The 26,158-nt window shown below is 44.0% G+C and overlaps 1 protein-coding gene across 4 annotated transcripts in view; it reads left to right on the top strand.

Annotated features, from left to right (window-relative positions):
* CAMK1D (calcium/calmodulin dependent protein kinase ID) overlaps window positions 1–26,158 on the top strand; it is a 221,597-nt gene that overhangs the window by 79,905 nt on the left and 115,534 nt on the right. For all 4 annotated transcript variants that reach the window (XM_058804568.1, XM_058804567.1, XM_058804566.1 and 1 more), the window contains exon 2: window positions 14,757–14,888. In XM_058804568.1, coding sequence (XP_058660551.1) covers window positions 14,757–14,888 — 132 coding nt within the window. The remainder of the gene's footprint in view (window positions 1–14,756; window positions 14,889–26,158) is intronic.

The raw sequence follows: 26,158 nt of genomic DNA, 5'->3' as shown, positions 1-26,158 counted from the left end.
TTACTTCTTTGCATCCCTTTTCTAAAGTTACATTCTGTTATCTGCCTTCTAAATTTTGGGTACACATAAAGCTTTAAGAGGGAGACTCCAGCCTGTGTTTAGTTTCATGCCCATGTTCCCCTAGAATGGTTGGGTCAGTCCAGTCCATGACCCCTTTTCCCAGCCTTGTAAAGAAGGTTTCCAGTGTAAAAACCTTCCCAAACCTCCCTGCAATGATCATACATGACAAAACCTGTAATTTTTCTGTGATATTCATGTGAGTTTATTTCTGCTATATCTGTAGTTGGTTTCATCCTGGTCCATCAGTTATCTGGGTTCTCACATGTGCAGAATAAATCTTTATTGGGTTCCCTGCCTGGTGCAAATGTTCTTTAGGTGCTTTTCCCCACCCTTTCAAGTTCTTTTATTTTAGCCACCGGAACTTGAAATCCATTTTTGCTTCCTCATTTGGACACACAATTTCTGGGTTTGAGGATGTTGTCTTACTTCTCACACTTTCTCTTGCCCAGCTGCTTAGCCTGCCAGACTTCTCTGTTTCAAGAATTTCTTTACCTGGGGCATAGATTTGGTCTGTGTTTCCAGCATCAATATTTTCAAACAGTGCTTATGTTTCCTGCAAGTTTTAGCTCTCCTGGTTCTGTCTCCCAGGACCTCCTCACTTCTTGTTTTGACAACTTTATTCATTTTTACAGGTATTCCTTTAAAATTACACACAACACTGAAGATTTAACACAGTGTAAAAGTGTAACACAGCTTGCTTTCCTAAGAATTCCAGGTTTGTCTCATGTCTCCTAGTATAGGTAGAGAGTTTTTTGCCATGGAGAGTGAGGGGGAATCCAGTTCTTGCACACTCTTTTCGCTGACTGTTTCTACCTCTAGTTGTAGTTTAAAAACCATTATGTGACATGGGAAAACAGTTGGTTACTTAACATATTTAAAATATCTTTCACTGGAGAGTTATGGGATGAAATTATCAAGCATCAAATTGAGAATGAACAAAGAAGAATGCTTTCTCATATAATTTGTACTTCATTGTGCTTAAATCTGCAGGAGACTGAAATTGAAAGTGTAAATGGGTTGGAGAAAATGAATTACAGAAATTAGTGCAGGACAGGTAGCTGAGACAGCTGTTACCTGAACAGAAATCCCTTTCCTGGATCTCTGACTGCTGGAGGCTGGGGGATAAACAGGGTGGGAGGAATCTTGTGCTACATGAGCTCCATTTCTTAAGCTCTTTGTTAAAATTAAATTCCTACCCCTGGAAGAAAGCAAAACTTTTCCCCAAGGAAGCACCATGTTTTTTCTGCTACTCCAACAATTTCACACACATCCTTTTGGCTGGTCATGGGCTCAAAGGTTATTTTTCTATATTTTTTAATGGGCTCAAAGGTTATTTCTTCATGGTGAACCTCCCCCTATGATCATGGTGGGCAGAGATGCTGTCTCATTTTGATTTATTCCTAAATTCCAGGGATCAACTTGTGCTCTTGCTGTCAGCATCCAGTGTCCAGCCCATCCTCCCCTTCAAACCCTTTCAATGACAATAAACAGAAGCTCCCCAGGAAGCTAAATTTCTGGAATATTTTCTGATTTTTTCCTTTAATCAACTTTTAACCTGTTTGGAATACTCTGCAGCCCATCCTTTCAGTGGGCTGGTGCATCAGCCAGAGCATCCTTGTACCCCACACAACCTGTGGCAGCTTTTTCCAGCTGGACCACACAGAGCTTGGCTCCTCAGCCTGCTGCCAGTGCCCTGCTGTTTGCAGTATTTTTGGGAACTGGCTTTCAGGTAACCTTTCCAGTGCATTAGGAGAGATATTCCTGCAATCCTGCTCGTTCCTTCTCACCCTGCCAGTGCTCTCCAGCATGATGGGTCTGTCTGGAGGCACAGAGCATTGCAGGAGCTGCTGTATACCTTGATTTTCCAGCCATGAATGTCATGAGAGTTCCTTTCCTGCAAGTCATGTGGCTTTGAAGCCTCCCTTTGGGGAGAAGGATCTCAACAACACAAAGCCTTCAGGCTGTGGCAAACTGCTTTATTGGTGACCCCTAACACTGGATATTAAATTGATTTATCATTTATTCCATGCTGTCTTCTGTCTTTTAACCACTTTGTTCTTACAAGGCATTTCTCCTATCCCCTGACAGCTCATTCCCTTTGGGGTTCTTTAAACCTCTGAAGTGCAGGTCACCTGGGAGGAAAACATGCTGCTTCCTTTCTGTCCATGAAATGATGCAATAGCTTCCAAAGAAACACAGAAATTATTGCTGTCAGGTTTGAAGATTGTGTTCTCCTCATCAGCTCTTGGGCCATTTTGTGGTGCCTCTCATCCCTGCTGCCCAAGGTCTGGGCTGGGTTATCTGGACCGACCTGAAGGATGGGAAGCACAGAGGTGGCACTGTCAATGTGTGTGTGTAGAATGTCAACCTGAGATGGAAATCAGCTCTGAGAAACTTCATTTTTAAAACCAGTCAGGGCGTGTGGCAGTCATCTCCCATTGTACTGTGAGACCATAATGTGCCGTGATTGCATTTCAGATAAAGGGAACCAGCCTTGCTGTCAGACTGTTTCTGCTGAAGTTTTCCAACACAGGAGGACATCCCTGTGCAGCAGTTGGCTTTGGCTGGTGTTTGTGAGCTGCTTGAGGCACTGATATGGTTCCCCCTGTGCTGCTGTTCACTGGAGGATGGCAGGGCAAGGCTGAGGGAAGCTCACCTGGCAGGGCAAGGCTGAGGGAAGCTCACCTGGCAGGGCAAGGCTGAGGGGTGGCTGGCCTGGCTCTGCCCGTGTTTCACAGGGCAAGGCTGAGGGGTGGCTGGCCTGGCTCTGCCCGTGTTTCACAGGGCAAGGCTGAGGGCTGGCTGGCCTGGCTCTGCCCGTGTTTCACAGGGTGCTGGGGCTGTCCCAGTCTGTCATGGCTCTGGTGAGTCAGGTGAAGCTCAGCAGCAGCAGCTTGCCTTGGGAAATCTGTAGGGCTTCAGTCTCCTTCTCCTTAACAGCAAATTTGGCAAATAAATTAGGATTGTTCTCTATTAAGTCAAAACCAGTTGCTATTAAAGCGGGAATCTGAAGACTTTATGAGCAATGGGGCAGAGATATCAGTGTGTGTCTCACTGCTGATATTTTCATGGACCATCTCAACAATGTGTTTCTTCCATGGACCAGACTGACCTCTTTGGGCAGAGGGGTCTGTCCTCCTTTCAGATGAAATGAAGGAGACACCATCACTTTTTCTCTGTTGTGATTCTCTGATCTGCTCAGCTGCTCTCATGCAGCTCTGCCATGCTGAAAGGACTCATTCCTCTTTCCCTATCTTCTAACATCCCATGGGCAAGGCAGCAGAAGGCAGGGATGGCTCCCAGCCTCAGGGGATGGGATTGCTGCAGGGGTCCCTGCCCTTCCCTGCTGTTAAAAGCATGGGATGAGCTCGGAGCATCACTCTTTGGCTCCTGCTTTATCTGGATCTATGGTTAGGCTGGGGGGGATTTGGATGGAAGCTGGTGCTGCTTCTGGTTCCTCACATCTCTCTGGGGAGTTTCATTTCTGCCAGTCCCTGTGTAACTCCATGACATCCAAAGATGTGCCTTCAGAGAAGTGTGGAGGATTGTGACAATGACTTTATGGGGGGAAAGGTGTGCTTGTGCTGAATCTGTTTGGAAAATTATCTCAGTAGTCTCAACACAGGACCATGAAAATGGAGCCATGGAGAAATTCCTCATCAGCAGAAGCTGAAAGAAACCCCCTTTTTACACTCAGTTTTCATGAGAACGACCGAGGGTGGCACATGTGGAAAGCGTGTGGCAGTTCTTTTTTGCAGAAGTGTCTGTGAGTTGCAAAGGCCCTGGTAACTTTGTGTACAGTTAGACTGAAGTAATCTTTGCCAGAGTGTTTATTTTCAAGCTTGCCAGTTGCTAGGCAGACTGGTTTGCTGAGTTTCTTAATGTACCTCAGCTCAGGCATGAAGCCACATGTGGATACATGAGTGAAGACGCTGGGGAGTAGAAAAGCAAATGCTCTTCCCTGTGAATTGAGAGGTGGCTATTGGGAGTAAAGCTGCAGATGGAGCTCTGAATATCCTGCAGTGCCTTTTCCTACCAGAGCTAAGCTCTCAGCTGTAAAATTTGTATTCCACCATACTGAATTGTCTTTCTCTTTTTTTTTTTTTTTTAAATTTTAATCTGCAACTTGGAGTGGGCAAGGATACAAAAATGCACGTCATTTTTAGCCCAGATATTTGAAATGGATCTGCAGGGCTGGCTGAGGTAGCAGGATGAGAAGAGGCCAATTCGAGTTTCACAGAGCACAGAAGGGCTGGTGGACAATGGGAGTTGTTCAGCTGTGCTTGTGGCAGCTCTGAACCCTGTGGCCTCCTCTTTCAGTGGCTGCTCATCACATTCATGGAGCTGCTTCCTGACTGGGGCTCCACATTGAATCTGGAGGATTGCAGTGGAAAAGGCTGGTGAGATGTGCACTGGTTTCATGGTGCAGTTATCTAATCTAAATTTGCCCTCAGAATAGGCAGAACCACGCTGTGATCATCTGCACTGATGTCTGCGTGTCTCAGGTGATCTCTGTGACCAAAGTTGTGCAGCAAATGGAACAGGGGGTTTTGGCATACAGGGTTTAAGGATCCTACAGATAAACAGTGTCTGTCACTAATTAATTAATGACAGTCTTCTGTCATTAATTTTGAGTGGGACATAAGCATCTGCTGCAGATGCTTTTCAAAGTACAACAGGAATGTGCACTTTTAGACGGTGCAAAGCTCCCAGCTTTTAAGTAATTAAATTAAATAACAATCACAGAGTTGTTAAAGTTGGAAAAGAGCTCCAAGAGCACTGAGTCCAGCTGTTAATGCTGCCGTCTTCACCAGCAAACCATGTCCCCAGGTGCCACATCAGTCCATGGAGTTCCTGCTCCTCAAGGCCCTCAGCTGTGGAATGGGCAGTGCAGTTCATGAAAGGCAGGGTTGGTGTTTGAAAATCACAGCTCAAGGGATACAACCCTTTGCCTCTGAGCACTGGGAAGGCTACCAGAACTGACACTGTGGCTTTATTTTGTAGAGAAATGTGACAGTGTTCTCAGGGGTCTCAGGTTGAGGGAAGAGACGAGGATCTGACTCCATGTTTCAGAAGGTTTGATTTATTATTTTATTATATATATTACATAAAAACTATACTAAAAGAAAAGAAGAAAGGATTTCCTCAGAAGGCTAGCTAAGAATAGAATAGGAAGGAATGATAACAAACTTTTGTGGCTCGGGTTCTCTGTCCGAGCCAGCTGGGCTGTGATTGGCCATTAATTAGACACAACCAACATGGGCCAATCACAGATGCACCTGTTGCATTCCACAGCAGCAGATAATCAATGTTTACATTTTGTTCCTGAGGCCTCTCAGGAGGAAAAATCCCAAGGAAAAGATTTTTCATAAAAGATGTCTGTGACAGAGAAGAAATGCCACTTGAATGAATGAGGCGCTGTGCAGACTTTTATATCTTGGACTTGTGAAGTTCCAGACACCTTTAGGTGAAACTCTTGGCTAAATGGACGTTTCCCATGGATTAGTCACAGCTGCAAAATTATTTGATCTTTAGGCAGTGGATAGTTCCACCTTCCCTACAGACCCCTGTAGAAGAAATGTAGGAATTTTTGGAAGCAAAACTACAGTGTCTGCCTTGCTTTGCTTTGCTACAATATCATCTACTTGTTCTGTAATTGATTCAGCCTCTTGGAGAATGCCACACTGGGACAGATTTTTTCTTGAGTTTCCATGTGGAGAAAGAAGAAGAAGAACCAGGCTCTTTCAAATTGGTGTAATCTACTTAATATGGCCAGATAAGATCTCCAGAAATAATAGACTCTGTATATGTCAGTGTTATAATGGGGAAATGCTTTGGAAAAAAAAAATTATGGAGATCACTTATGCCTCTAGAAAGGTTTGAGGTCATTCCTAGAAGAAAAAAGGTTATTTTCTTGTGAGAATGCTGCCATCAGATAAACCCTGCCAGACGATGAGCTCCTTTTGACTCATAAGATGAAAGTGGGAAAAAAGGTACTTAAATATTCACTTTGGAAGGAAACTGATCATCAGTGGGGAAAAAAACCCACCTGCTTAACAGCTCATTTGTGAAGAGCATAATGGAAGGAAGATCTCAGTACAGAGAATTGTATGTTTTTCTTGATAGCTTTAGTGTGACTGCCACAGAGGATGTAATGTAAATGTAATAGGCCTTTAAAGACAATACTTCCCTTTCTAATAGGGGTCAGGATTAATCAGAAAGGAGCAAACAGTTCAGGCAAGAAAATGACTGTAATAACAGACACTACTGGGGATCTGAGCTGGGCCAGTTTCCCTTTTTAGCATCCATGCATCACTGTCTCACAACAGACTGCATAGCATCCTATTAAATTAGCATACACCAGGCAGCTCGAACAAATTAGTTCATCTTAGAAAGGGAGGAGGTTCTTCAGAAACTTTCATTTTTGGCTGGATTTCTCTGCCTTGTGTGGTTCATTCATCTTTGAACCCAAATTTTATGGCACTGAAGCCTGCATGTCTCGTTCTGCTCTGCCCCTGGTGGCTTTTCTTGGCTGGAGGTCTCCTTGGTTGTGTGTTTGGTGCCTTCACCCTGCTGCTGTGTGAGCTGGAGTGACCAGAGGGGCTGGTGGTGTGTGCCATGCCCTGCTGTGACCTTGGGATTCATCCTGGAGTAAAGAATTAATCCCAGCTACAGAATGGTTCGCATAATTTTCAGGGATGTTTTCCTTGAGTGAAAACCATTGATTCCCTCTCAGGGGGTTGTTGCCTTCTGGAGAAGGGGGTCCAGGGCTGTGAGGGAAACCACCTTGACTATACTGCCATAAATTCATGCTTTATGATGTACAACTTTAAATCTGTGTTTTCTGCCTTCATAGAAGTCTCTTTCCTCTAAGTAGCTTTCCTTTAAGTAGCTGACATGGATTTCCAGTCTTAATCCCAGTCCTTTTAGTGGGTGGGCTCTTTTTTTTTTTTCTTTCCCTGAGATTATTAAATATTGAGCAGTTAAACTAGAAGAAATTATAAGCCTCAAATGGGCATTAAAATTCTTGCAGCTGACTCTGGTGACAAAAACTGTCAAAACACCAAGCTGTTGTAACCGTAGACAATAGTACCCACAAAAAACAGAAGTTAAATCCAAACAAATAGGAAATCTCTTGGTGGCTACACAAGATCAAAGCTTTGTGCTGCTCATTCTGTTGCAGACTGAAATGGTAAGTGGAAACCCAGCTGGTTTAAAAGGAGGTGAATAAAGAAGCTCTGCCTGGAGTGTGTTATTTATTGTTGGGTGGCTCTGTCATGGCTACAAACCCCAGCAGAGATTTGGGTATTGATGGGGTTATCCCCTCCCAAATATTTTGTTAAAGGGGAAGCAGCAGAATGACTGAAAGAAAAGTCTGGAATTGGGGATTTTGTGCTTCCCAGCCCTGGGCATGGTGACTCCAGGGTCCTTTCACACTGTGGCTGCTCACTGCAAGCCCACAGTGGTTTAGGATACCTTGGACAAAATGCTGAGGGGATGGCCATGGGGCAATGGCTCAGGGAAAGGTGAGAGTGTTCCAGAAAGGGAATGGCCATGGGGCAATGGCTCAGGGCACACAGAAAGGTGTGAGTGCTCCAGAAAAGGAATGGCCATGGGGCAATGGCTCAGGGAAAGGTGTGAGTGCTCCAGAAAGGGAATGGGCATGAGGCAATGACTCAGGGCACAGAGTGGGGTGTGAGTGCTCCAGAAAGGGAATGGCCATGGGGCAATGGCTCAGGGAAAGATCTCAGTGTTCAAGAAAGGGAATGGCCATGGAGTAACGGCTCAGGGCACACAGAAAGGTGAGAGTGCTCCAGAAGGGGAATGGGCATGGGGCAATGGCTCAGGGCACAGAGAAATGTGTCAGTGCTCCAGAAAGGGAATGGGCATGGGGCAATAGCTGAGGACACACAGGGAAATGTCTCAGTGCTCCAGAAAGGGAATGCCATGGGGCGATGGCTCAAGGCACACAGAAAGGTGTGAGTGCTCCAGGAAGGGAATGGCCATGGGCCAATGGCTCAGGACACACAGAAAGGTGTGAGTGCTCCAGAAAGGAGCTTCCTGCTGCAGGAACACCCAGCAAAGAGTATGTGCCTCTTGCCATTATTGGAGTGTCCATCAGGACATAGCAGCAGCATTCTGGCACAGTGGGAAGTGCTGTTCATCATCTGTGGTGGGTTAAGAGCAGCCCCAGGCTGCAGCATCAGGCACCTCCACGGGATCATCACTGCGGGCAGGGATTGGGATCAGCCTGGAGAGGGGAGCTGGGGTCAGACATTGCCCAGGGCAGGGCTGTGTCTGCTGTTGGAGCAGGCACTCGTGGGGCCCCAAGGTAGGAAACAGCATTTTCAGTCGTGGCTGGGAGGCTGAGTGGAAATTAAATGAGTAGGGAGGCTAAAAATACCAGTGTTAATACAGTGATCCCAGTTGTTGTGCTCTTGCCCAGGCAGAGGAAGCATTGCCATAGAAGGGGCTGCAGGCCTGAACTGTGTGTTTGATGAATGAAAATAGCTAGAAAAAGTATTTGTGCTCTAAAGCATAGATGGCTGCCACCAGATTAGTCAGCTTTTTGCATGAATTTATTTTCAGTTCTTGGGAATATGTAGAGAATTTGGTTTCTGTGCCATGTGTAGCACAGTCCCAAAGTCCTTCTCCTTTCCTCTTGGCTGGCTAAAAACCATCTCCACACTTCTGTGTTGTTAACTTTGCATTCAGATGTCACCTAACTATTGAATTGAATTGTAAATTCATTTTCAGGCAGCTGTCAGAACACCAATGGACATGACTTTCGAATAAAAAAATCTTTATTTCCAGCTTTAATTTGGTTTGTGTTGGGACGCACCTGGATGATGTGTGAGGGGAGTGAGGAGGTGCTTACAAAAACAACTGAATAGAAAATTAAAAAAAAAAAAAAGCCGAGAGACCATGAGTTGTGCAGAAAAATGGCTTAGCAGAAAAGAGGTCTGCAGTATCAGAACCTCCTGATGTGTTACACAGAGCTTGGGCTTATCCTGCAGTTAACCCCTTGAGGCCCATGGAAGAAGCTGTGAAAATGCTAACAAAGACCATTTTCCCTCTGTTTGTGGTGCAGTCCACAGTAATCTTTCTTTGGAGAGTCAAGGAGCAGAATTTGAGTGTGGCTGCCAAAGCCACACTATGAAAATGACCTTTAGTTTGATTTGTCCCCCTTTGATTCAGTCAGACTTTCTGTCTCAGGGTGGATGGACATGGTATATTTTTCACATGTTGAGTGTTCAATTTTTTCCCCTCCTGGTTTGGCCAGGGCAAAGTACACATGGGAAGCCAATTGTAAAATAATTAGGAACATTAGCTGTATGCAGCCTGAAGAAGTGAAATCTGCTTCCTGGCTGTGTCTGTTGACTTAGTGTGGCAGAGCACCTGCTAATGCAGTGGAAAACTGCTCAACATTGAGGCTGAATGGAAAAAGTGAAGTTCTATCCCTCCATCAGCTTTGTCTTCATTTTGTCAGGATTTTTGTCACAGCATTTTTTTTTTGTTGAATGAGAACAGATTTGCTGTCTCAGTTTATGCTGTTCATTGTATTTCAGAAATTAAATGTTCATAGTAAGTTATAGTTCCACCAGAAGGAAAAAACTTACTTGTTCTTTATTTTGCTTTGATCTGCAGGATAGCCTAGCCTTGCAGCCACTTTCTCATAGAAAATCCAGTCTGGGTGTGAATAATGTTCATATTTCAATGTTAATCTTTAAATTATAATCTTTAAACCTATGTAAAAGATAAATAATGCATGAGAAATAATTTAAATGAATAAAAACTTTAAAAAAATTGGCATCTCATAGGATACTGCACAGTCCAGGTGTTTGCAAAGGGGTGAGGAGTCAAAACATCTCAATCACCCTCTAGAATTTGCAATTATCTCAATGTCACTCATCAAGTCCTTTAACATTTTTTTTCCCTTACATTGTTCCTAATTCACATGGAAGTGATCTAAATAATGAAATTATTCCATGCCTTAATTAGAAGTTTGAAAAGAGCAGCTCCTCCAGGGTAAATGATAATATGGTCAAAACTTTCAAAAATGGGTTGTTGCCGTGCACGGATTTTGGCAGCTACTAGTGGTTTCATTTTGCAGAAGTTTCTTGCTTACCCATTTCCACCACTGTCCTACTTCCTCAAAGCCATGATACTTTTTTGCTTGTTTGCTATCACCTGCAGGCAGGACAGGGAAAATTCTTGAGGAATTTGGAAGCTTTTCTTTGGAGAGGTGAAGATTTTGTCCCTGGGCGTGTTGGAAAGGTTGCGTTTACTCCTTCCCAGCTGAAGGGAATGGTGCATCTCAACCACTGCAGACAATTTACAATCATAATTTTTAGCTAGTTAACCTCCTTTCCAATTTAAAAAATCTATATCACAGTGTGATATTTGGTTTTTTTCATTTTTATCATACAGCACTGCTTGGTGATATTTAATGGAAACCATGGCCTTTTCATAAAAGTCCTGTCATGTTGATGGTGTAAAATGCAATATTTTCCTACCCCAAACTTCTTTCTAAAACTTTGCACACAATTGCATTTTAAATCTCAATAAAGAATCGTAATTAATTCTTAGAAATTAATTGGGTTTTTTAAATTAATATAATGATTTTAAAGGCAGTATTAATTCCTTTTAGGGAGGAAAAAAATCTTTAGCAAGCCTGTTGAGCTGGTGGTTCTGTGGAACTGTTTTCAGAAGTTGGGGATTTGCTGTAGGATATATTGCTGTTAGCAGGAAAATGAGCAGCCTTGTCTTGGTGCCTTTCTCTCTGATATTTACCTACTCATGCCTGAGTCAAGAGGCGTTTAGTGGAGGCTGGACTGTGTCATTAGGGGTGGATGAATTCAGCTGCATGTTTGAAGCGATGAGATAATTTCTTGCCCATCTATTCAGTATTTTGACTCTTCCCTGACTCCAGGAGGATCTTTGCTGCCTCTCCCTTGCTGGTGCTCCCTCCCACCCCTTCTTTCTTCTTGCCCAATATTGCTGAGTCTCTGTTTAACACTCTGCTCCCTCTCTGCATCTGCTCCCTTCCTTCTCCTTCCTTCCAGCACTTCTCTTTCTTTTGTGCACTGACTCATTGCTTTGTCCCTCCCTTGCTCTGTGAGCACAGGGGTGTGTGAAGTGCACAGAACAGTGCAGACAGCCTCCCTCCTGCCTCCTCACATCTCCCTCCTGCCTCCTCACATCTCCCTCCTGCCTTCCCAGCAGATCCATCCCAGCTCTTCCCAGCATTAGCAATTTCATGCCATGGTCTCATATAAAAATCAACGTAAAAAAGCACCCTGTCCGTGCCCAGGGTTGACATGGGACCAAACATTTCAGCTGAGCTTCAGGTTATTTCATGCTGTAATGAGAAAGGCTGTTAAGGAGATAGGGAATTGGGTTTCATGAGTATTGCAGAGCTCTACAAAAAAATTTCATTTAAATTCATAGGGGCTCTTTCCAAGCAAGGAAACCATGTCTGTCCTGATAAGTGGAGGAAGGAATCCAGCTAAATGAGGGAGCCAGCTGAAAAAGAGGTGCTTCACAAAGTTAACCATACTGTGTAGAGGGGATATAAAGGGATTTCCTCTGTTTTGTTGTCTGAGATCAGCAATGAAATGCAGATTGGGAAAGGAGCTCCCTGTATTTTTATAATACCATAAACACTGGGAGAGCTGTGTGATCAGTAAATAATATTCCTGGTGGGAATATTGCAGCTTCCAACACCATTTAACTGAGGGCAAGGAGCCTGTTCCAGACACAGCTGGGGTGAAGTGCTGTGCTGAAAGCAGATGGGATTTGAGGGGTTCATGAAATACAGCTGGGAGTTTCTGAGTGCTCAGGTCTGCAACCAAAGCTGGTAAGCACCCTGAGGTCTCAGGGCTTTCCAGCAAAAGGGTTTTATTGCAGTTCTGGTCTGGCTGTCCCAAGCATGAGGGTCAGGATGAAAACCTTATTTGGTGAATTGAATGGCTTGGGCTGTCAATAACAGGAAAGGAAATAACACAATTAAAAACACTCTGGGTGGCTTATTTGTGCAAACCACTTGGATCAGCTATGAGAACCCTAAATTGGAGCCTGTGATGCTCTGACATGCTGTGGTGGATTATACACAAAGCAGAAAGGAGGAAATCATTCTGCTGCTCCAAGTGGCATAAATGGAGCCATAGTCTGTCCTTTTTAGTAAAAATGAGGCAAAACTTTTCTTGGTTCAGAGGATCACTGCCCCATGTGGACAAGCTGTCAAACATGTGCTGTATAAGAGCATGCAAAAGTCTTTTTTCCTCAATTTCACTATCACTATTTCCCTATCTGGGGGCTACAAAAGCATTTCTGGGTGAACAGGTACTTTGTTTCCAGAGCAGCAGCCTCTTCCTTTTGCTTATCCACTCATGATTCATGAGGCTGTTGTGGAACTCAGGAGCTGCTGGTGAGGTCACAGCAGCCTGCTTGTGTCATCAAGTGCATGACTTAAAAGGAGGAGCCTGTCCAGGAAAGGAAATTCTTTTGTTTATCCACAAAACATCTATATAAGCAGCAGTTGTCAGGAATGAAAGCCAGAGAAAGTTGGTGGTGGCCAGATGAGTCTGTGACCAAACATTACCCTTTGAAGAGCAGGCTGGAGCATGGTTGGGTCTGCTCAGCACCCTCCTGAGCATTGATCAGAGTGAGCTGTGTAGGACAGCAGAATAATCTGCTAATCAGGAGGAATAATAAAGGAAAGGCTGTTTTTATTTCTTATAAATAAAACACAAATCTTCATAGAATCATAAAATCAAGGAATGGTTTGGGTTGGCAGGACCTGTAAGGATCATATAGTTCCAAACTCCTTCTATTAGACCAGATTGCTCACCCTGATCCTTCAGCTGTCATTGGGTTAGAAAAGCCCCTGGATCTGATCTCTCTTGGACAAAGTGGGTGCTTCAGGAGGAGGCTTTGGTGAATAGGGAAAATTATTTGCTGTTCCTCATCAGGTCAATGCTCTCTCTGGCCCTGCTGCTAAACCAGTACCAAGTTCCAGAATATAAGGATGCTTCTAATGTACCACTGCAAATCTGTCCAGAGTAGCAGAGTCTGAATGATGCTCAAATGCTCAAAAAATCTGGGAACCAAAAAAATGAGTGTATAGCACTGACTGTGATGTTTTCCTGGCCTCTTCTTGGTTAGGTCCAGAAGCTTGGGAGGAAGCACTGATAGTGCAAGAAATAATACTCTGTTATGAAATAACCCAAAGAAGGAGAGGCACTGCCCATTCTTGGCAATTGGCTGCTGTACTGATGTTTCTTTATTTGTGTAACCCTCTTGGGGTAACCATAGGGAGGCTGCTACTAAGGCCAATGTTTAGACTTGTGATTTAATCCGATTCTTTGGCTTCAGTGGTTACACACATCAGTTTGTGCTGTGGAATAACTTGTGATGCAGTCTGAGTCAGGGTTGATCCAGTGGTGAGGAGAAGCCCAGGCAGGAGCAGAGTGGGGGCCCTGACCTCTTGTGGTGACTGAGGAACCAGGAGCACTCCTGACACTGCTGTGTCACTTAGTCCTGGGGACATTGGGCTACTTTGTGAGTTACACCTCCAAAAATCTCAGAAAGGGGAAAAGTACCTCATCCACCAAGTCAGCAGCCAGGCTATGATCCATGCCCCTGTGTACAGAAATGGTACTTTCTCATTGTTGGGGAAGATGAGACAGGAAAGCCTTATAAATATGATTGCTTGGCAAAAGATTTTGAGAATATAGAAACTATAAGTGAGATTGAAATGAAAGCAAGCTTTGGGATCTTTTAGTTACTGAACAACGGGAAAACAACGGTGTGGCTGGCTGAAAGTAATCCCCTTTTGATGAAACAAGACTCTCTGCTTGTAAGCAAGTCTAAGAGTCTGAGCAGACCCTGCCAGCTTGGCAGAACGGGCCCAAAGAGGAGTTTGTAGGGTTTAAAATGTAACACAGTCTAGTAATTTAGTGATTCTTATAAGCTGTATGTAGATGCTATAGGATTTGTATATTGTACTAGACTGGTTAGTGAGAATCAGAATATTCAATACAGAAGATGGTTTATTGTATTGTAACAAGAACTTCGCTCTCTTAGCTCTTACCCCATTTACTCTCTTACCTCTTTACTCTCTTATGCTTTTACCCCTCTCTTCTCTCGGGCCTGCTCCAGCTGTGGCTGGCAGCTCCCAGCAGGGCCCTGCACCCAGGCCCTTTGCAATAAACCCCAAATCCCAGCAGGGCCCTGCACCCAGGCCCTTTGCAATAAACCCCAAATCCCAGCAGGGCCCTGCACCCAGGCCCTTTGCAATAAACCCCAAATCCCAGCAGGGCCCTGCACCCAGGCCCTTTGCAATAAACCCCAAGTTCCACAACCTGGGTCAGAGATCTCTCTTCTCTGTCTGTCCCAACCGTCCCACCCCCCGATGCTCCTACACTCATTATCAAGCTTTGCTCATATCTCTGCTGGATGATGGTTCTTTATTAAAATGGTTGTGTCTGTAAGCCTTCAGTGCACTGCATGAGTGTGAATGTCTCCATATGTGTGTCAAGGCAAAGAAAGATGTTTCTAATGTCATTTCTGTGTTTAACAAGAGCAGCTTCCAAATGACACCAGAAGAACCATGTTCAATGGTTGTGTTTCAGTTAACAGGCTTCAAAGAAAAAACATCACTTTAAACCAGGCTTTTTCTTCTCTTCTTTCAGGGGTGCATTCTCTGAAGTTGTTCTGGCTGAAGAGAGAGCGAGTGGGAAACTCTTTGCAGTCAAATGCATTCCCAAGAAGGCCCTGAAGGGAAAGGAAAGCAGCATAGAGAATGAAATTGCAGTGCTGAGAAAGTGAGTACCAGACCTTAATTTCTGCCCCTTTGCTTCAGCTGGACTCCTGCATTTGAGGAACAGTGATTGACAAATGTGACTGACAAGTTGTTCAGCCCATCACAGGCAGACAAGATCGTGCAAATTTAAATGGTGCTGAAAATGTTTTGAGAAATGCTCTTCTTTCATATTAATGCAGCCACATAACTGCAAAATGGGAAAGGAGTGAGGCTAGAGTAAGTCTATGATGCCATAAAGAGACTTTATCCACTAAGAGTGCCAGCAGTTGTGTCACAGGATTTGAGGAGAGCAGGAGCAGGGTGATAATTTTTAAATGCTTAAAACAGTCTGTTTAATTGCTCTAAAATGATGACATGCCATGGATTGTCATAGGAGATGGTGTTAACCTGTGCCATAAAGATGAGTGGTACTCTGTACTTCTGGAAGGGAGATGTGGTTTTTTCCCTTACTTTGGCTGGAATACATTGGTAAGAAAAAGGAATTTCACAATTTCTGTAAATTCATTGTAGTCATTAGAGGTTTGATCCTTACCTCTTCCTCATCTAATGTCCTGAAGGTGGGATTTATTTCACCTGACTTGAGACATTTGGATCTGCACTTATCACCCTTGACTTTCATTCTGGGGAATAGAAAGAGATTTGTTACTTTAGGATTGGTTCCTGTAGTATGTTTTAAACTTCTAAAAGTGCCTTCTCATTGAGTTAAAGGTAGCACAATTGTACAGAACTACTTTGCATTGGTTGGGACACATTCCTGCTGCACTTCTGTCCCAGGTGGGACTTCTTGCCCCAGTGCTTGGTCATGTCAGAGCTGAAGGCTGATCATCTGGGCACCACATGACAAAACAGATCCTAAAAACTGACTGGATGAAGAGCTCAGCCAGCCTAAGTCAGAGGAGCTGGCTCAAGGGCAAATTCAGACATCTCAGCAGGCAGAGGGGATCCTTTTGGTGGAGAGACATAAATGGGGCTCCAAACAGCTATGACTATTTGTAGCAGTGCCTTCCTATTGCTGAGCCCACCTTGGGTCAGTACAAGGTGAACCCAGTGAGAAAAGCAGCATGTTGTCTTGCTGTGTGGCGTTACTGAGAGCCTGTCATAAAACTCAACCATTGCCATGTCTGTAACCAGGCAATAATGGCCAATAACCACAGCTTGAAAGTCTCTGTGTTGATGGGTTTGTCCCCTGGTTCTCTTGTGGGGTGCGAGGGGAGCAATATCCACGTGCAGTAAGAACTGACTTGCATCAGCCTTGATCCTGAGCTGGCAGAGCAGAGCAATCATTCAGGTTGTTTCTTGCTTCTGCACTGGGAAACGTTTCTGCTCCCTGCACATTCCTGAGAAACCAGGAGGCAGCACCCAGGCTGTGCTGTTCCAGCTGCAAGGGCAGGAGAGTGAGTGGGCAGAAAATGCCTTAATTTCATGCAATTAGATCTACTCAATCTCTTGTCCTGTGCATGTTAGGACCTTAAAAGAGAATGTCCCTTTGCCTGTCATTGTCTTTATTCTGAAAATAGACATCCTTGCTTGCAGATGCAGTATTGAATTTGTATGTGCCACTAAGGAAACAATTAGAAAATAACAAACTAAATTCTGCCTACAGCTGAGGAGAACGGATATCAACCTGTTCCTCTGTTTAATGAATTCTCTGCTTCAAAAGCTGTCAGTAAAAATAGATTGAGAGTGGTTGAATGGATCCTGAGCAGCTGTTGCTAAGCTCCATCTAAGTGCCCTTGCTTTTGTTTCTTGTAGCTTAACACTGAGTGGGAATGGCTATTTCTTGTGTTGTCTAATGAATGGGTGGGACCCCAGAGCCATGGGCTTCCCTGCAGAGCTGTGAGGAGCCACAGCCTTAAATGTACCATGCACTGAACCACCTCATCTGGAGGATGTGCACAGAGGATGCCTGGCAGCACCAGCTGGTCCCTGCTCCCCTAGGGAAAGGTGCAGAGACACAGAGGATGGATGCAAAGCAAACAGAAATATGCACATGTGGATGCAAAGCAAATAGAAATATGCCCAGCTGTTGATCCCAGTCTCCCTGTCTGGTTTTGTATTGTGTCTTTTCAGGGTGCTTAAACTCTGATGGGATAAAAGTCCCAAAGACATCCTGCCTGGCTAAAATGCAGACAAACTCCTTGAGATCCTTCAGAGAAGGGTCTCTTGCCTTACACTGGACTTTCTCCTCTTATCTTCAATCATTAGAATTTTGTTTTCCTCCTGGCAAGCTCTGTACTTTCTGGCAGACCTCTGCCAAGTGTTGTGAAATGCAAGATTCTTCTTGATCTCTTCTTGATCTCTTCTTGCTTTCCCCCAGTTGTGTATCAAATTGAAGTCTGGTAGGAAATCCTGAATGTGCTTCCTGCAGTGTCTGGCTGCTCTCAGGTGAGCTGCTCATGCTCCTGTATGTGGTGAGCAGGAGTTTAGGAATAGCCAGAGATTGTGCTGGCATGTCCAGGATCAATGCCCACAGTGTCCCACATACTTTGTACCCTCAGGCATCTCTGGTGAAGGCTCATTCCCCTGCCAGTCCTGCCAAATCATTCAGATCTGACAGAATCAATATGGGAGAGAGTTTGAATGATGCTGTGTGTTGAGGTAATGTTTAGAGAAACATTTTTTGCAGTCAGGATTAAAAGTCTGAGCATGGAATACCAGTGATGAAAACATGAATCCAGTGACCAAAAGCTTAGGGTCCCCTCTCACCTCTGCTACTTTCCTTCTGTCACAAGAATTATTGTCTGTATCAATATTTCTTGGCTGTGAAACAGCTCTAATTGAAGAGACTTTTGAACAAATAGTTTTACCTGCAGTTGCTTTCCTGTCCTCTCTTGTGTTGGCAGAGTGGATGTGAGAGGGGAGCTTTCTGGGCCGGTCTCTTGGTGTGAAACCAAAACTTCTGTCAGTCCTTCTGTGTGTCTGGACTGAAAAGCTGTTGGGAGCATTAATCCAATATTCAGTGCAGCATAAGGTCAGTGACTCCCCTGTGAGGTACTTGGAAGGTAGGAGATTTTATCTCTCTGTCTGTGGGCCTGGACGCTCGGGCTGCCAAAACAAAATGAGACATTTCAGGAGCGATGCTCTGCGAACAGAGGAGCTGCCAGCCAACTGATCTGCATGTTTGTGTGAGTGCCAGAGTGAATCATGCATACTCCATCATTCTATTTTTCCAGCCATGGCCAACAAATCTGTTCTTAAAAAAGAAAAAAGGCGGAAGAGCCGTTAAGTCAATATTTACACCTAGCAACCTTAACGGGGCTCTTCCAATATGGACTCTTGTGTCCCGTGGAAATCCATGGCAACATTCCCTGAAGACAAGGATGGGTGGGGACAGAGTGGGAAGGAGCTTGCTGAGAGAGACTGAGTCTGCAGTTAATCCAGGAGCCTGACAAAGCATTTAAGCACGTGCCTAATTTCAGGCAGTAATTAGTTCAGTGAAATTGGTGAGGAGGCTGAGCTCCCCTTGCTTGGATGGTTCAGAAAAGGGTGTGAGTCCCACCGTGTTTGGTACCTCATCAAGAGGAGAGTTTTCTTTTTATCTTCAATTAAGACATTAGGACATGTGGAAAACATGCTTAGAATGTGTTTGAGGAAGAAAATGGGATCTCTAGAACGGGACTGTCACAGCTGCATTAACTGGCTGTGGGGACAGCAGCACACAGCCACCTCTGTGTGACACAGCCTTTTCCTGAACTGACATGTGGGGAGTTTCATAACCTGCCCTGAAAGCAGCTGTGCTCTGGTTTGGAGCAGAAAGAGAAATGCAATCCTTTCCATTGTTTGCTGTGGAATAGAGGAAATTTCTTCCACTTATGGTAATTGTGCAGGTGTGAACACGCTGCAAGAGGAATCCTCTGCTGGACGGGTTCCTGAAGGCAGTGCAGAGTGCAAAGAGTGGGGCTGCAGAGAAGCAGCAGTCTGAGGTTCTAGTTAAAGAGAAGGAAAAAAAAAAGTTTATAGGCCAAATAGATAAAAACATTCCTGATTTGCTTCTAAGGCTGGTTTTGTTTTCTTTTTTCACTTTGGCTACACCACTGTTTATCACAAGAAGTTCTCTGCTGCCTGGGTGATACCTGCCCAATTGTACAGACTCAGTGCTGAGTCAGAGCAAAGCAAGAGGAGGAACAATAAATTGTGTGTAGCCCTGCACCCAGGTTTATTGATTGCTTAATAGCAGTAATGTGCACATGTGTCTTGTTAAGCAATACTGTCTAGATAGCAAATCATGCTCTGGTTTAGCTAGTTTCTGCTGAACAGGGATTTAAAAAATAATTTCTAAGCTACTTAGGTAGCTCTACCTTCTCTCCCACCTCTTTACTATCCTAGATCCTGTTGAAGAGGCATCATTAAATTCCTTATTACAAATCAAATCCATGCCTTACTGAGGTCTGAGGCTTTTTTTCCTGTTAAAAAAAGTGAACTGTTCCCAGCAGGTCAGCTAAACTTGTGCCAGTGCTTTCCATCCCCTTTTCCTCAGGAGACAGGATATTCAGGCACTGGTTCACTGCCTCACTCCTTGTATGCCTGCACCAAAACCAGGAGCTGCTGCTGGGATAAAGAGCAGGGAGAGAGGAGGGGACGTGTCCTTCTGCAAAGCCTGGGAGGTCAGGGCTATACCCAAAGTAAAACTAAACTAAAAACAGCAATGAAAAGTTTTCCTAATGTGGGTGGAATTGTGGGAGCTCCTGCTCTCCCGTAAATCAGGTGATGGTCAAAGGAGCCCCTTGCTCCATGCCAGGAGGCAGTGCTGCTCCTCGTGTTAAAGATAACAAATGTGGAAAAATCACCTTTTCTCAAGATTTACAGGAAGGCTGCAGGGGTAATTAAAAAATTGTACCTCTTTGCTCCTTTTCAGCAGTCCATGGACAAACTTCTTGTAAAACCTCTCTGTCCCAGATTCTTATCTCTGTTCTGCCCCAGCCCTCCAGAGCTGACTCCATGGCCTCCAGGAAGAGGAATCCAAATTTAGTTTTGAAACCCATTAGTTACCTCTTATTAAACTCTTCTGTGCAATTTAACTCAGAATCAAAGGCTACATTAATTCTGAATAAAATTGGCCATGCAGAAGTTTAATGTGCCCTAACATAAATTCAGGCATTTAATTAATTCAGATGAATGTTCCTGATTGACTTTGGGGGACAAACCCATCTATTCAAGCCACGATTGTGTTCAGGTCAAAAAGTACAGCCCTTGCAGGCCTGGGTGGTCTCATACTGCACTTTCCCAGCCTGGAGGCTCTCCTGGTGCCCACTGAGGTTTTCCTGTGGTAATTGTTTTTCTGTCCAAGGCTGCACAGCACAGTACAGGGCCAGCTGAATTAAAGAGGAGACATTCAGATCCTGTGTGGATAAGTGTTAACATAAAAGTGCTGGTAATTAGATTGTGTAGCTCAGCTATAAAAAGCTGTGGGATTGACCCTTAAGGGGTTAATGACTAATTACCTCTTTTCACCCCAGCAGTAAGAGCTCTTTTTTTCCTGTCAAGAAATGGATAGGTGGTTAAGAAATGAGAAACAAGAAAAAAAAAAAAGCACTTGACATCTCTGTCTGTCAGGTATAATAATTTCTCTGGTGCTTTGCTTATTCTATAGACTAAACAGCCTTGCTGCTTTTTTTGGTTTTTTCCCCCCTGTTTTTTCTCCTCTGTGAATAATGGTGAGAAGATCAGCTGCCTCAGCAAGAATTGAAGAGACAGCTGGTTGTTATATTAAGTAATCGCTCTCTGAGAAAGCTTTTGTGTAGATTTACTTGTTAAAACCTGGCTTGCTCATGCCACTGCAGTTGCTCTGGGGTGACAGAAGGCTGACTCTGCTCTCCTGTGCTGTCATGCTCCAAGCCCTGCCAACTGCAAATGCGGGACATCCCAAAAAGCTGCTCCTCAGTGGGGCCCTGCATCCCCAGGGATGGCTCAGGGTGCTCAGATACACCATGGGGTGGGATAGATACCCTGTGGTGCCATTCATGATGTTGATGTCAGGGGTGGCAGGGTAGGGCCCTTCCAAGAATACATTTGTTGGCATCATGCGTGGATTTGCTTCACCATTGCCCCCACAGATCTTTTGGGCTGATCTGGGTCTGCCTGCCTGCCTGTGGAGCCTCCCTTCCAGCTGTGCACTCCTGCAGAAATCCCTGCTAGGGAGGCTGGAAAGGAGCCAGGAGACACAAAACTCAGGGTAGGGGCACAGTTGGGCATGCCTGGAGGCTGACATCAGCCTAAGCCATGAGATCATCTCCTGGATCAAGGAGATGCACACTGGATGAATTGCCCTTCTCTGGTTTCAGGCAAAGGGGAATCTGACCCTCTAAATGTGGGTATGGCACAGGGCAGCTCTGCCTTGGCACTCACACTTGGCTCTGTGTTAGGCAAATAGTTTTGCTGCAAAGAATTCATCCCAGTGAATAAAAATGTGAAACCTGAAACAAAGCTGACACCATTCTTCATCACTAAGGTGCTGGAAACTTTGCAGGGGAAGACTTGCAGCCAGGGCTGCCTGGATTGCATTTCATGCTAGATTAGATGTGAGCAGATAATGAAAAATAGATCAAGGCATCTTAAAAAATCCTTAAAACACATTAAGTGGAAGAGAAAAATCCCCTCTGAAGTGGTAACCACAAAATCTTTTGTATCTTCTCTGGTCTTGCCCAGTTCCATGCAGGTGTGGGGTGCGGGGTTCAGGCTTCAGGGGTGGTGTGTGGCATTTCTGTGTCTCAGCCTGACCTCACACCTGCACACCCAGACAGCTCCTCCAAGGAGGTTACAGAGTGATCGGTCCTTTCACTCTAAGTGCTGGATGGTGACACAGCTGTCCTCTCTCCTGGGTGGTGGGGGTGGTTTACCAGGGCTCCTTGGCATAACTATTGTCATCCAAGGTCACCGCATACCTTGACTCATCTCAAAAAATGGCATATCCATGTTAGAAGGAGGACATGGAAACACATTGTCACTCAGTGCTCCAATTTTTAGAATAATTCAAGGAAGTAACAGCTGATTTCTGAAAGAGTTCTAGGAAGGGTCCAAATTAGCAGAATGAGTGTTACTTTAGAATGTCAGCCTTAGGTGGTGTCTGCGTCAGTGCCACACAGAATCACAGAATATGCTGACTGGGAAGGGAACCCACAGGGATCATTGAGTCCAGCTCCTGGCTCTGTGCAGGACACCCCAAGAGTCACAGCAGGTGCTTGAGAGCATTGCCTAAATGCTTCCTGAACTTGGGCAGGATTGGTGCTGTGATCACTTCCCTTGCACAGGGGGAATAACAAAGCCAGGGTCTTCTCAGAGCCCCTAGCTGAAGAAGGAGCATCTGTGGCCTATTTTCCAGTATCTAATTCTCAGGAAGATGGTCATGATTGTGTTTCAGTGGTACAAGTGCCTGATTATATTGCCTTGTCTGTTACCTAAAAGGAAAGACTTGTTAAGATGCATAAAGCCTTTTCAACAAGATCAATAAGTTTGATAAATGACTCAGCTCTAAACCTGGACTCATAAGGTCTGTTCACCCACATATTTAAACCCAAGAGCTATCTCATTTGCAAGCACATGGTTTTGGTAGTAGGGACAGCATTTTCTCCAGTGCTTGCAGCTCAAAACTTCAAGGATGTCCTGGTGCATAAAAACAGCTGAGGATGTACTCAGTGTACTCCTAGGTGGCTTCATTAGGCAAAGTACTTCCTCTTCTGTTTCTTCTCCCAAGGTTTTTTATAGGTAATCTGGAATGTTTTGTCCAAAAATAAGGGTTTTGGTTTCTTTTCCATAGAATTCATTTCTTCATCTGGAAGAAGTACAAAAGCTGTTTAAATGTCTCATGACATTAGGGAAGTCAAGATTGTTTAAATATTATCAAGCTATTGCATTTTGCCTCTATTCTCTTATGTTTTCTTGAAACATGAACTGGAAGAATTCAGTGTTTTGTAATAAGCTGTTGTGAAGTGCTGCTGAGAGCCAGTTGGTTTCTTACCTCAGGATGACCATATTTTGGTGATGGGTAAGTTTCTAGATGCATAGTCCAAGCAACTCCCTGGATAATCCTTTATTTCACTTTCATGCTATTAAAATCCACATCAGTAACTCATTAAACACTGGACTATTGGAGAGGTGAAGCAGAGTTCTAATTTGTGAAGCACTGCATAAAGAGAACAAGTAGATGCAAGGTGAGAATCATCTGGGCAGCTGGAAGCATCCTCCAGGTGCACAGCTGCATCTGAGCTCAAACCTCACTTGCTATGGAAATCTTCAAATATGCATTTCTAAGTGGATCACAATGTACAGGGAGGATAAACAAGTATTCCAAAAGTGTCAGTTCAAGAAGGTAGAAACAGAAATCTTATCAGAAATGACAGTTTTCTGTGGTACTCCTTGTCCAAAGCAGTTTTTTGCTCTTGGTTGCATATTAAAATGCTTTTTGAACACAAATTGCTGTATTTTTGGCCTTCATTATATGAAATTAGACAGCAATGTTATCAGTGGGCAGGTTTTTCTGAGACTCCAGTGTGAATTTAAAACAACTTTCTTGGCAACTTACACCTCCTGTTTTCATTTATTGAAGATGAATCACGATTAAATTTTGTGTCTCATTAAGGTAACAGTTCTAGGTGTCTTAAAGCAAAGTTTGGCAGAAACTGGCTGGTTCTCACTATAATAAAATGGGGAAATATTTGTAATCTGTCCCACATTCTGCTGCATCAGGTTAAAACTGACAGCAACCTCTGTGTTTGGAATATATCCAAAATATCCTGATCTGACAGCTGCATAAATTAATTGCTGTTTGACCAACTAAGCCTGCAACTGTCAACTGTGATACACATTGATTTTTTTCTTGCAATGCTTACTCATACAACACCTTGTTTGTGTTCAGTAAGAGTTTTTAAGGGAAAAAAAAGTAAAAAAAAATCTGTATGTATAGAATTTATCTTTTAACAAAGGCAGAAATACAAAACACTAATTTAGTCTGGGGGCTGCGCTGGTGGTCAGTTTGACCAAGGAAATGCTGATGATAATTTTATTCTATATTAAACATTGATTATATTTTTTAAAATCAGAAATTATAATTTTTTTAAACTGTGTTTTGCATTCATAAGGGATTGGCTTAATCAGAATACATGTTTTTTATCCTGAATTAGATTTTCCCTAGTAAGGGGCTGTGCTTCTGCAACTATAGGACTTTAAGCCTTTTAGTCCAATCAGTTTTCAAAATAAAGCCTGACATTTTCCTTGCTTGCATCCATGTTTCTGCATCTCTGGCTATCTGAGGCACCTGGCTATACTGCCCTGGTCTTAAATCTCTCTAAGTGCAGAAACCTTTGGATTTTTTTTAATGCTGACAATCTATATCAGTAAGTGGACTATAAAATCATTTCCCTAAGGATAGGTGACAGCCAGCTTTTACTCTGCCAGCTATTTCATCAAATGAAAATTATGGAGCATTACATTAAACAGGAATGCTTTTGCCTCCTTGACTTAATTTTTTTTTTTTTTTGTCCAGGAAAGTAGACATAGCTGAATTCAAGCCTTCTTTGGTTTAATAGGTTCCTATTTGCAATCACTGAAACATATAAATAGCAGAGTTTATTTCTTTTTGGGGAGTTGAGAAGGGATATTGGTAGGAAGCTTTTGCAAATAATCTCAACTATATCACAGGTCTATATGGTACCAAAACAACCAACTGACAAATAAGTAGCAGTGAACTGCGCCAGATATTTCTGCACACCACCAGTGTCACCTTCTGAGATTATATATAAATTTCTATATATAATCTGTTTGGTTCCCACCAAATAAAATAACAACCTGCTTCAAATATCTTCATACCTTTGTGATATCTCCTGTCTTGGCTGATGCACCAGGGATTAAACTGCGACCTTTTTGGACTCACACATGCATATTTTTACAGCTAAGCAGCCATTCCCTGCAGGTCCCTGGAATGTGTTCAGTGGTGGACTGGGCTCTGAATGCAATAGTTAATTTGTGCTGAAATACTGGTTTGAAAAGTCCTTGTGCTGAAATACTCATTTGAAAAGTTCTCATGCTGAAATACTCGTTTGAAAAGTCCACATTGGCATGGGGTTGTTTCTCAGCTGTTTAATTTTTTTTTCCCCTCCACCAAAAGCAGAGGAATTCCCATGCAGCAGCAGCATTTGGCGTAATATGTTTTGTCAAGGAGCCTCTCTCCAGACCAGAGCAATCTGGTCACTCCTGTGTCTGCTGTAAAATCGATAATTAGAAGAGAAAACAGCGGCTGTTCACAGCTTTGCTCCCAAAGAGGATAATGGGGGATTTCTAACTGAAAACAAAGAGGAAAGGACTTTTTCAGTGTTTTAAGCTCTCTTATGCAAACCACAACAAATATATGGATATGACACGATCCAAAAAAAATGCAGCATTTATATAGAAATGCCAGTTCTCCCTTTCTATGTTACAGCAATAGTAATTTCTGGCTGATTTATATTTACTACAAGGGGGCTGGTGGAAGGGAAGCAGAAAATTTTCATGAACTTTGAAACTTTTCCTTCTGTGTTTTTTGTGTGTTCCTGAGAAAACTGCTGTTGAGTGAAACTCCTGTGTGCCCCACAGTGCTTATGTCTTGAAGGAACCATCCTTGCCATTTATGGTGTCCAACACACACATTTATGGTGTCCCAGCCATGGAGCAGCAGCATGGCTAAAGGAGCACTCGTCATTAACAAATAGACATGGGTAATGTGATCTCATGCTATTCTGGTCAGTAGGAAAATTCAAAGTCGTTGAACTTGGTTACATGACTCCTCGAGGCTCCCTTGAGAATCTTGGCCCAAAGCAAAAAGGGGAAAGAAAGCTGGAGCTGAGGTCACCCATGTGGATTGCAGGGCTTTGTTTTGTGTGGATGTGCAGTGTGGGCTCGGGGCTGTGCACACAGCAGATGTGCTGCACAGCCTCCTTCCCTCTTCCTCAGTGCCTCCTGACTCACACATCCAAGGAAAGGGGCACAGCCACGGGGGATTTACTGTTCCAAAGGTGGCTGTTCCTTTCCATGCCCTCCCACGCAGGATCCTGCCTTTCCCCCTGAGAGCTCTGTGCCATCTCTGGGTTAGTTCTGGGAACACTGGGTGCTCTGTGTGCTGCTGATTTCAGCTGCTGTGGCTGAGGTCAAGCTTCAGCCTGCAGAGAGAGGATCTGCCAGGGACTGGCCATGTCCCCTCTCCTCCCTCCACGCTGGAACAAGGGAATCCCAAGGGTTGCTCCTGTGAGAGGGTGGGGAACGTGGTCTGTGTCTCACCTAGTGGGGCTTGCTCCTGCTGGTGTC

This window comes from Ammospiza caudacuta, chromosome 5 (assembly GCF_027887145.1).
Source record: "Ammospiza caudacuta isolate bAmmCau1 chromosome 5, bAmmCau1.pri, whole genome shotgun sequence".
Lineage (NCBI taxonomy): Eukaryota > Metazoa > Chordata > Aves > Passeriformes > Passerellidae > Ammospiza > Ammospiza caudacuta.
This window is presented reverse-complemented; position numbering and strand designations above follow the sequence as displayed.